This window comes from Pagrus pagrus (assembly GCF_965226575.1).
Source record: "Pagrus pagrus genome assembly, chromosome: 14".
NCBI classification, from domain to species: Eukaryota; Metazoa; Chordata; class Actinopteri; order Spariformes; family Sparidae; genus Pagrus; species Pagrus pagrus.
In genome coordinates, this window is record NC_140198.1 from 21,035,729 (window position 1) to 21,046,075 (window position 10,347).

A 10,347-nucleotide genomic window follows, 5' to 3' on the forward strand; every position below is an offset into this window, starting at 1 on the left:
TGGGGCTTTAATGATTTACATAATTGTACATTAACTGATTTGATTGAAAGCCATGAGATATTCTCTCAAGGGCTGCCTGCTTTTAGTTGATTAATCAGTCGAGGTCTTGGTAGAGTATAAATTGGCACTTTAAAAGAACATTTTAGTCATTACTCATCCCCAGAAAATTTCACCTCTATGATTACAATAATATTAGAAAATAATAGGAAATAGATTTTAAGAGATCCTTCTACATGACTCCATTCATCTGCAAAGAGATGAAAGTACTGGAGAAATCATTTAAGCCTTGTCAGTTCAATAACCTGACTATTATTATAAACAGAGTTTCAGTATTTGAGGAGAACAAGAAGAACAAGGAGTGTCATACTGTACAATTTAATCAAACAAGAACAATCTGCTTCAGTCTTTGAACCACACTTTTGTTGCTACCGACAGAGTTTTGACGGACCTGCAAGCGATTCAGATGTGTGCTCATACCACTCTGGATTTCCTATCTTCCATGAAGGGTTAGTATAACTGATAATTATTTACCTGATCATAAAAACCCTTTACTCTCCATCTCTTCATTCCACTTTATTGACATGAAACAGTAGAAATTCTCTGGAAACTGTAAAAGAAGCGTGAAGAGCAACACTAGTACTTTCATGTTACTCTTCCTGTTAGTCTTGTTCTCTGGTCCTCTTGAGTGACAAGTTATCGACTGCTAGAAATCCAGCGGGTGTATGTCTTTCCTGCATCTCCAGGATGAAATACTGGAGCTGCTGTAAGAGGAAAACCTCCGACTTTAACACCTTCCTCTCTCAAGAGGGCTGCACCAAGGGAGCACATCTATGGAGGAAAAAAGACGCGGTAGGTGTGACAGCAAGTCATCATTTGTGTGTGCAAGTCCTCAGCTGTGACTCCATCTAGTGGTCAAAGTGGAGACTCAATAGCTGAATGTGTGTATCAAATGTTTATCTGAAATCCCTTTGGCAGGGTAAGAAAGTTGTTCCGTGTCGGTTTGACTGGCACCAGACTGGGACGCAGGTCATCATCTCTATCTACGCCAAGAACTCCGTCCCAGAGCTAAGCTACGTGGATGCAAACAGCACCACGGTGAGGGAGGCTATATGCAGCCTGTCAAATCATTTACTGTATGTCCATATCTACACTGCTTAGTTTTTTATTGTGTTCTACTCAAACTAATGTTTATTTCTTTTTACCCCTTCAGCTCAACATCCATGTTATATTTGAGGGAGAGAAGGAATTTGAGCAGAAAATTAGCCTGTGGGGAGTAAGTACAGCTTCTTCATGAACCATGTTGTTTATTTTATGATTATCAAAAGACCCTTTTTTTCAAAGCAAACAGTCTTGCAGTCTTTTTTTACCACCTGTTTGTTAATTCCATCTTTCTCTGTGTCCCTCTTTACCTTCTAGGTGATAGATGTGAGTAAAAGTATAATAAACATGATGGCCGCCAAGATCGAGATAGCCATGAAGAAGTCCGAGGTCATGTCATGGGCTCGTCTGGACCTCCCTCCCCCCGTCCCCCCACCCAAGGAGAACGAGAAAAAAGAAGAGGAATCAGATAGCGAGGATGACGAATGATGAGGAATTAAAATAAAAACATTATGTTTATTTTAGCTGAATCCAAGCAACACGGTCCATTCCTTACCTCCTTTTAAGAGTCTTCTCTTTTGCTGTCGTGGGACTTCGGCCTCTACAGGGGTTTCCCCTTTCATTCTTGATTTTTGTCTGTTTTTCTGAAGTTTTGTTCCGTTTTTATTGGTCATTGTGTAGGTTGGAATTCTAAAGAATCTCTCAGTATTTTTACAATAATTTTTCACACAAGCACAGACTGAGTAGGAGGGGAACACTGACTTGTCGTTGACTTTCAATCAAGTTGAACGATGACACACTTGTTAATTGCACTGAAATCCCCCGGATAATGGAACCAAACAATAAGATATGGGTCAGATGTAGACCCATGAAGCCTTTCATGTGTACTCCTCATTGTACTGGACAGTTATGACCATCTCTGGAAAAGACTCATTCCATCCTTTTCATGAATTGTATAAATGATTGCATTTTGTCCACCAGTCAAAATGCTGTCTTCACAGATGTATTCCCATGCCTGTGGTAATGAAGCTGCTCTATGTAGTTAAAGTAGGAAATTTGGATCTCTAAAATGTCCGGACTTGTGTCTGTGGAGTTTATTCTGAATAAACTGTGTGATAAGAAATAAAATAGTTCCTTGGGACTTTCAAACTTGTTTAACAGAAGATTATCACACCTTTTTAAAATCCTTGTTAAAATTATAAATTTGCTCCATATTTGTTTTTTTCTCACGATTATACCTAAAGTATATTTAGTACAAGCTTCCAAATATTCAATGCTGTATTTATCTCAACACAACATTGCGCAGTTTTTAATAATGACAATGTACTGTAATATCTGAGAATGCTAATGGAGAAAGTACTGTATTATAAAAATGCTATACTAGACAGCATGTCTCAAGGCTTCGAATGTATGAGTTCAGTTTGGCTGAATGAGGGCAAAATTATTAGGGAACCAGTATATCTTACCAAAAATAAACGTTTTTGTTGGACTTGTAAAACTGGGCTGAAGTGTGTGTGTGTGTGTGTGTGACTGAATATTTCTTATGCAGAGCGAGGTTTGACTGACGCCACAACCAACGCCACACTTCTCTGACAGTTCAGACCTGGAGAAATGAAGCTCCTCTACGATTTAAGTAGGTGTAACCTTTCAAGTGAGGATTTTGAACCACATGCAACTTAAGGGAATTGCAGTGACTTTTACAAATGTCATAAAGTTTTTTTAAACTGTTACACAACTGAAAGGTAAGAGCATTGAACTACGTCTTGCCGCTGTGGAGATGTCTCAGACCTTGACATCTGTGCAGACATTATCACCTTTTTCCCTTCCCAAACGCACGTCTCGCACTACAAACATGAATCAACGTTAATCAAAATGTGGTTCAGTCGACGCCCACATAAATTTGAGGAAAAAAAAGTCCCCCAAGGCTTGTGTGGATTTGAAGAGTTTGTGTTTCTTGCTCTGGATGCATGTTTGGTATCATTTGTTCATAATAAAAGCCGGTGCACACGAGTGATGCAACGTGCTGCAACGCGGCAGAAGCAGCTTTTAAAGGTAGTCAGCTGACACCATGTGAACCCCTGAGAATAAACGTGACAAGTCATTGTGGAACCGCTCCATGACAGAAACCACAAGTGTTGCACACACCATGTCTGGGTACAATTTGACAAGCTAAGTTGAAACCAATTTCACCATTTCCTACATGCACTTTTTTTACTCTTTTTAATTCAGGTGAAATACATCGCCATTAGCAAAGATTATAGGCTCTTTACAGTTAGTCAATGTAATATCTCATTCACAGTGCTTTGATATTAAAATTCATAAGTCTGGCTGTGTCTTCATATCGTTGTCTGGTAGTTCCGGTGCTTGGTTTCCTCTGTATCGCTGCTCCAGATAAGTGGCTGTCTTTCCGGGAGAGCAAATAAGTTTTTCCACCTCCCCACCTGCAGCCAAGGCGACCCTCGGTATCGCCGTTTTGCAGTTAGGGCAGCAGCAGCTATGGCCAGTGCTATAATCCCCCCACAGAGCCCTGCAAGCAACAACCAGGGCCACACATCCTGTAGTTCCTCCAGGTAAGGACGTATGGATTCTGCCAGCCTCTGGTCTGGAAAAAGATACAAGAAGTATGTTTTCCTTAATTCAAAGCAGCAATGTATGTCTGCAAATGCAAATCAATGCAGAAAATAAAAGCTCCACCGAAATATAACTTACTGGCATCTAGCAGATATGAATATTCATATCCAAGGTCCTTGCTGGAGATGAAGTATTCTCTATTTCTGATGAGAGGCAGGAAGGGCACCATGTGGTATTCACTGTTGTGCCCTATAGGAGCATTACTCTCTGGATACTGTGCCGCAGATGGTCTATGCCTCCTGAGCCACTCCTCATAAATGCTTTTATAGAGAAAGAAAACAAATACGGTAAAGCTGTTAAGTGCAAGAGTGCTCTGAAATGATAAAATGTGGAAAACGTTTCACCTGTCAACAAACGCGTGGTGGAGAAGGAATATGGGGTCATTTGCTGAGCCCTGCACGGAGGACATGGAGCCGTTCATGTACACATGGAGAGCAGCATGCATCCCCATGTGAGAGCTGCTTCCTAACCCAGTCTGTGGATCCCCGAATCCTGCAAGAAGGGAAGTATTTAATTCAGTGGTGAGGAAAACAAAGGCTTTTTGTTGTAGAATGAGATACTGTCACCCCAAATCAACCTGTCAAACAGACAAGCATTGTATCTTTAGAAAGGACATGTATGGCAGTGGTAGTCTCCATGAGGCTCTCCTACAGCGGACGATCTTTCTTTTCTAGGAAGCGTGAGATATACCAAAGTAACAAGGTCATTTATCTGTCTTTATACAACATAGGGTTGCATCGCAAAATTAAAGTTTGCAGCTCCATAATGTTACACAAACATAGAACATATATATAGTTATTTGTATAAATATATATGTGACACAGCAGTAAAGGAATGTAAGCAGGTACATCTACTGAAGGACTGTACTCAAGTACAATATTTCCAGAGTATTTCCATTTTCTGCAAAAATTGTACTTTTTACTAAATAATTTTTGTATGATGAATGTTGTTACTAGTCACAGTTTTTTTGCAGATTGCAAGTACAAAGTGCAAAGTACAAGCACAGTACTATCCACTGATATTGGATCAGATAATCGGTCAGGTGTTTAATCACAGTAGGGATGTGCCGCGATTTCCAGATGTTAGAATATTTGTTAAATTTTAAAATTAAAATAGTTCATCTAGTAGTTCATAGTTTGAAAAAATATATTTCCCATTGTTTTTAACAACGCCTGGAAATAACGCGGTACCACTGGATGTCGCACTATTATAGGCCTTGGTAGAATTGCGTTCTTAATACCAGGCTCCGGTAAAACTTGTGTAGCATGGTCTTTTCCACTCAAGGTCAATATAAGCGTGTGCCACTATGTGCTACAGTGCACACAAGCAGCAGATCTTCAGATAAATGAATAATCCTCGAATGGTTCCCATGACTATCAAATAGCATTTTTGCTTGAATGAAGTGCCCATCACTAAATTATAACAGTATACATTTAGATATATGTATACTTTACTTTTACATCCACTTTTGATACTTGAGATAGAAACTTTTACTCAAGTAATATTCATATGTGTGACTTTCACTTCTACCAATGTCATTTTAACATAATATATTTACTTTTACTCAAGTATGACTTCAGGGTACATTAAACAACACTGTAACACATACAGTATACACCCAAGGAGCCTGTACGAGGGTATACATGTAGGCATGTATCCTTGTACACCCAGGAAATAATTCTGGAGTGCATTTTTTTGAATCTGCGTCGGGGGAATTGTAAACAGAAACAACAAGATGATGATGATAATGACTGTGTTCAGATCTGATGTATCCCAGGAAACCATCGCAAGCTGCAAGCCTATAAAGCTGTGTAAGCAGGAGCACTTTATTTGAGCAGTTATGTGCTGATATTCAACCCACTAGTTATAGAAAATAGATGTCTGGCAGTGTGTCATCTAGCCTTCCCTCAATAGCTGGAATTGTGCAGAATTTGTAATCCAGACCCAACCAAGCCTAAAGTAAATGCTACACTGTTTGCTTGTTTTGCTCTTTTTTTTTTTACTTTCCTTGAAATGATGCTTCTTTATATTGCCGCTGTGTTGCAGCTGCGAGTTTCCCAGCTGTGGGATTGATAAAAGCTCATCTTATTTTATCTTATCTTAATGCATACCGAGATCTCAGCAGATGTCACCTGAGCCTCAAGAGACAGTGATGCACAACATGGTTCTTTTGATTCACAGATTCACCGAATTTCATTTCTCACTGCATAATTCAAAAGGTTTTATGTGTAAGTTGCTAAGTATGACTAGTTACTCATCTGCAGATCACTAATAGATAACTCAAGAATCAGCAATCATCCATAAATTACACTGACAGAGTGTAGTACCAAACAATGGCAGCATATGGGTTCATATATACCCATGTTGGTGTTACTAATGCATTATAGGGTTGTCAGACTACGAGTCTTCCTGAATCTGCTGAGTATCCCTTCATCTGTTATACCCGCACACTGCAAATAAACTAAATGTACGTTGCTTGAGGCCACAAACTAAAGTGAGAAGTCTTTCACAACATAGTTAGCCCACACATAGCCAAGACATACGGGCAGAGTAACACATTTTAACGCAGTGAGAGTGAAGAGTAGCAGTGCAGAGCTGTATGTAATTTAAGATGGAGCAGTCCGGTGTGTGTGTTTGCGGTCAAGCTTATCTGACCTTCCAGAGTGTTCCTGAAGCTCATGTTGGCACTGCGGTCCATGGCGCCGGTGTCATAGTCTGTCAGACTGAGAGTGAACTCCACCTCTGCTGAAGTTGGTAATCGCTCGACCACGTTACGATTGTGGTTTCCAGGGTTACGGGTTAGTGGGCCTTCGTGCTGGGCATCACACAACACACCTCTGCTGCTGTAGTCCTCTGCTCGGGAGCACAGCACCTGTTGATGGAGACACACAGGAACATATTGCAATACAGCGCATGAGAGCATCGGCATAAATCCAGGAACCAGACGTTTATCGGCCTCAGCCAGTTTGATAACGACCACAGTTAGGTTTACTGTGCTGTGTTAATTACTGTCAATGTGAATCTCAACCAAGCAGGAAGAAATGAACTAGCATTTTTATAATCCTGATCAACAGATAATTCTACTCAAGTGATATTAATTTAACATATTTTTACACATTTGCATGATCTTTTAAAGGACAAGTCCAACCAAAAATGAGAATTCTGTCATTATCTATTATCACCCTCATGACAATAGAAAGTCCTGGGGGGTTTTCTTGCCCGCAAAATATTTCTGGGGCTAGCGTCTTTCCATCAGCATGAGGGTGAGTGATGACTGAATTTTCATTTTTGGGTGAACTTAAATATGCATACATGTGTGAATATCATAAGCAACAAGTGGTGGTGGAGCCTGACAACTGAGGCACTTCAAGCACTGTGTTAGGTACAGATCTGAGGTACTTGTACTTTATTTGAGTTATGTTTTTTCATGCCACTTTCTACTTCTGCATTTATCTGACAGCTTTAGTTACTAGTTACTTTACAAATTACACACAAAATATTCAAAGTTAATATAATATTATGTTTGGTTTGTTTTGGTTTTGTTAACTGGCAGCTATTTTGATAATGATGAAGTCATTGTTCATGTAAAAATATTTCACACTTCTGGCTTCTCAAACATGAGGATTTGCTACTTTAATCACTTTTTTTTATAATAATTGTGATATGTGGACTGCTGATGTGACAAAACAAGCATTGTGAAGGCGTCACTTTGGACAAAACCAAAAATCAATAAGTTACTGGAGAAAACAATCAATACTACACTTGTGGTAACCTCTCTGCAAGAATCTGGAGGACTTGTGTGTTTACCCTCCAGGAAGAGAAGACCGAGCCTGCACTGAGGAGACTGGGATCCTGGGGGCTCCGGTCCCCCATCAACTCGTCCGTGCACACGTCACAGCCCTGGGCATCCCTCCAGTCCCAGTACGGGATGGTGAAGCTCATGTCTCCGGTCAGCTTCCTGATCTCGTGCTCCCAGTGCAGCAGGTAGGCGCGGTGCCAGGGGAGGAACGCCGGCGCCCAGTGCGCAAAGTCCACATCTGTCCACACGTTCCCGGGGCCGCCTAACAGCGCGTTCCTGGACACGTAGTAATGCATCCACACAAACACATCGTACGTAGACACATCGGCGAACATCGGGTTGGAGCCGTTCTCCATCTCCTGGTAGGTGCCTGTAGCCACGACGTAGTCCCTGCTGACTGTCTGCTTGGCCAAGTTGAGGTAGGACACGAGTCTGATCCTCTCGGCCCTGGACAGGTGGAATACGTTCCTCCTCAGAGACTCTCTCCTCTCGTTACAGCTCACTCCAAAGTAGCCAAACTTACAGTCCGCGCAGTTGAAGCCCATGAAGTTCCCTGCGCACTGGCATGTCCGGTTGTAAAACACCAAGGGCCACTTCTCCCTGTCGTCCAGGCCGGAGAAGGGGTACTGCGGCCCGTCGGGCTGGTCCGGCACCTCCACATCCTGGCAGAAGCCCCGGCCCGAGCTGGCTCCGCAGGCCGAGCCGTCTCCTTCCCAGGGCGGGCAGCACTCCTTGGTGCGTAAGGCCTCCCGGGTGGCGCACAGACGGGGGAACTGTTGACAGCTGGGATCCAAACATAACATGAAACTTATGAGGACTACCAGGGGCCACATTACAGCAAGGTTCTACTGCAGTTCAGAGACTCCAAGCACCGAGATATGAGACGAGTCCACAAAGTTGGAAAGCCCATGTGATGCTTTCATTCACAGACTAAAATTCTTCAGGGGTTTTTCCTCTAGGCTGGCACCCCCTCCTTCTCCTCCTCCTCCTCACCCTCCTCCTCACCCTCCTCCTCTTTGTTGAGCCAGTCACATGCCGCTTAACCTCAGGGTCACATCATGAGGGGGGGGGGGGGCATTAGAGCAAATGCACACTTCCCAAGATTGCAGCCAAACTCCTTCTAGAAAAAAAATGAACGCTCAAAAATTCTATGAAGCATTGATGCAATGGGATCTCCAGTGGCTGCTCACTGGGGAATGAAAGTGTCCCTTACAGGTGCGCTATGTAGTTTAGGGGAAGACATTTTAAGAGATTAGAAAGAGAAAAGGGAAAAATCTTCACTGGTTAAATATAATGAGTGAATAAACTGAATAAGCAAACTGTCAACGAACAATTTCACTTTACTTTTACTTATTTATTTCAGTTGCTCTGTTTATTTTTCTTGTTTTTCAGCTTGTTTATTCCATTCTGGAAATAAAGGCTCTCAAATAACTGTCTCTAACTTTGTATTACTACCTAATTCAACTTGTAAATAGAAACTTTCTGACTTTGAATTTCTTTTCCAAAAGTACACAGTGCTCCTTTCAAGTCATATACACGGATCTATGACGAGCACTGAGGACCACATGAACCCATATGAGGTTGTTACAATGATTTCACAGTGATTTTCTGCTGGGAATGTGGTGTGCTTTCGTAGAACAGGCGCATAACTCATGATCCTTTACCACACACACACACACACACACACACACACAAACACGATACCACAAATAGAGTCAACTGTTTTTCTTGGCATTATTGGATGCAAATCACCATGCAAATACAAGGACCACAGACAGAGAGAGAAATAAAGAGGATGGAGAGGGTATGTATGTGTATGTTTGGCGCGCATTTAAAAAGTCATGTGTTGGTGTATTTATGTGTATGATCAGTATAATTATATATTTGTTTCTGCCTCCCCTTATCTTGTGGCATGTGAATGGTGAGGAAAAATCACTACTAATCTAAATATAAACTGCTAAAGCGTAACAGCTAACTAATGATAGCTGCTGTTAGCTGGTCAGTTTGATTAGCCACGCAGCCAGACAGGAGCACCAGGGAAGTGTTTAATGTTGACGGCTGGTTAGCATGCTAACTTCAGTAGATATCTCTGCAACACAATGCACATAAATCATAATGTCAAAACTGTTATTTCTTCTAATTATGTTGATAACTTTACTTAATTTTTTTATGTTTTCAACAAACATTCTTGCATATTGCTCCTTTAACCTTCATACATACTGTAGTCAGGTATGAACTAATGAAAAATTGGCTCCTATCAAAATGTATTATTGCTTTAAAGTATTGCTTTATATTTAAAGTATTATTATTGCTTTATGCAAAAGGATATGTCAATTGCACATTTCACAAAACTATCTCAACTCTCACATTTTGATTTTTAGTGAGTGTTTGTGGTCATATGATCACACAACACTCTACAGTATGTCATGACCTACAGTGTATAGTGTAAACTCAAACAAAGGATTTACTGAGTGCAAACTGAGGAGCAAAGCACAATGAAAGTCAGGATTTCCCCGAGGCAAGAGTATGTGCATATGCATTTGTACAGAGCTTTCTCAGAAGAAAACTTGAATGTCTTTTGTGCTTTCTCAGTGCTGCTGGCTCACATGGCTCTCAACACCTGAGACAGACCTCTGAGCACCCTGACCTTTAGTCAGAAGGACAAAGGCTCTGAGGTCTATGAATGTGTTTGCATGTGATATTCACAGGGCAAGAAAATGTGAGGGTTTTTTTTTTAGTGTGAAGAGTTTTTAAAAAGTGAATCTATGGAGAAATGTGTGTTATCATTTGTCAAATACTCTAAGTCGATGACAGCAGAT

General features: G+C 41.2%; 2 protein-coding genes across 2 annotated transcripts in view; one reads left to right on the top strand and one right to left on the bottom strand.

Annotated features, from left to right (window-relative positions):
• Positions 1-2,483, top strand: part of chordc1b (cysteine and histidine-rich domain (CHORD) containing 1b) — an 8,738-nt gene extending 6,255 nt beyond the window's left edge. The window contains exons 6-10 of the mRNA XM_084373054.1: positions 323-506; positions 744-849; positions 976-1,095; positions 1,211-1,273; positions 1,417-2,483. Coding sequence (XP_084229180.1) covers positions 323-506; positions 744-849; positions 976-1,095; positions 1,211-1,273; positions 1,417-1,587 — 644 coding nt within the window. The 3' untranslated portion in view covers positions 1,588-2,483. The remainder of the gene's footprint in view (positions 1-322; positions 507-743; positions 850-975; positions 1,096-1,210; positions 1,274-1,416) is intronic.
• Positions 2,484-3,301: 818 nt separating this feature from the next.
• Positions 3,302-8,415, bottom strand: LOC311269309 (tyrosinase-like). The gene is made up of 5 exons (XM_084373385.1): positions 7,537-8,415; positions 6,385-6,601; positions 4,074-4,221; positions 3,808-3,989; positions 3,302-3,700 (listed from the first exon to the last, which is right to left on the bottom strand). Exons 1-5 carry the CDS (start codon positions 8,359-8,361, stop codon positions 3,435-3,437), a joined length of 1,638 nt encoding a protein of 545 aa, XP_084229511.1. The 5' UTR covers positions 8,362-8,415; the 3' UTR covers positions 3,302-3,434.
• Positions 8,416-10,347: the final 1,932 nt, after the last annotated feature.

Coding starts and splice junctions, on each gene's coding strand:
- LOC311269309 (XM_084373385.1), bottom strand. CDS start 8,361: ATGTGGCCCCTGGTAGTCCTCATAAGTTTCATGTTATGTTTGGATCCC. Junction 4,222..6,384: donor CTTCAGGAACACTCTGGAAG/GTCAGATAAGCT, acceptor CCCTTCTTGCAG/GATTCGGGGATCCACAGACT. Junction 3,990..4,073: donor CACCACGCGTTTGTTGACAG/GTGAAACGTTTT, acceptor TCTCTATAAAAG/CATTTATGAGGAGTGGCTCA.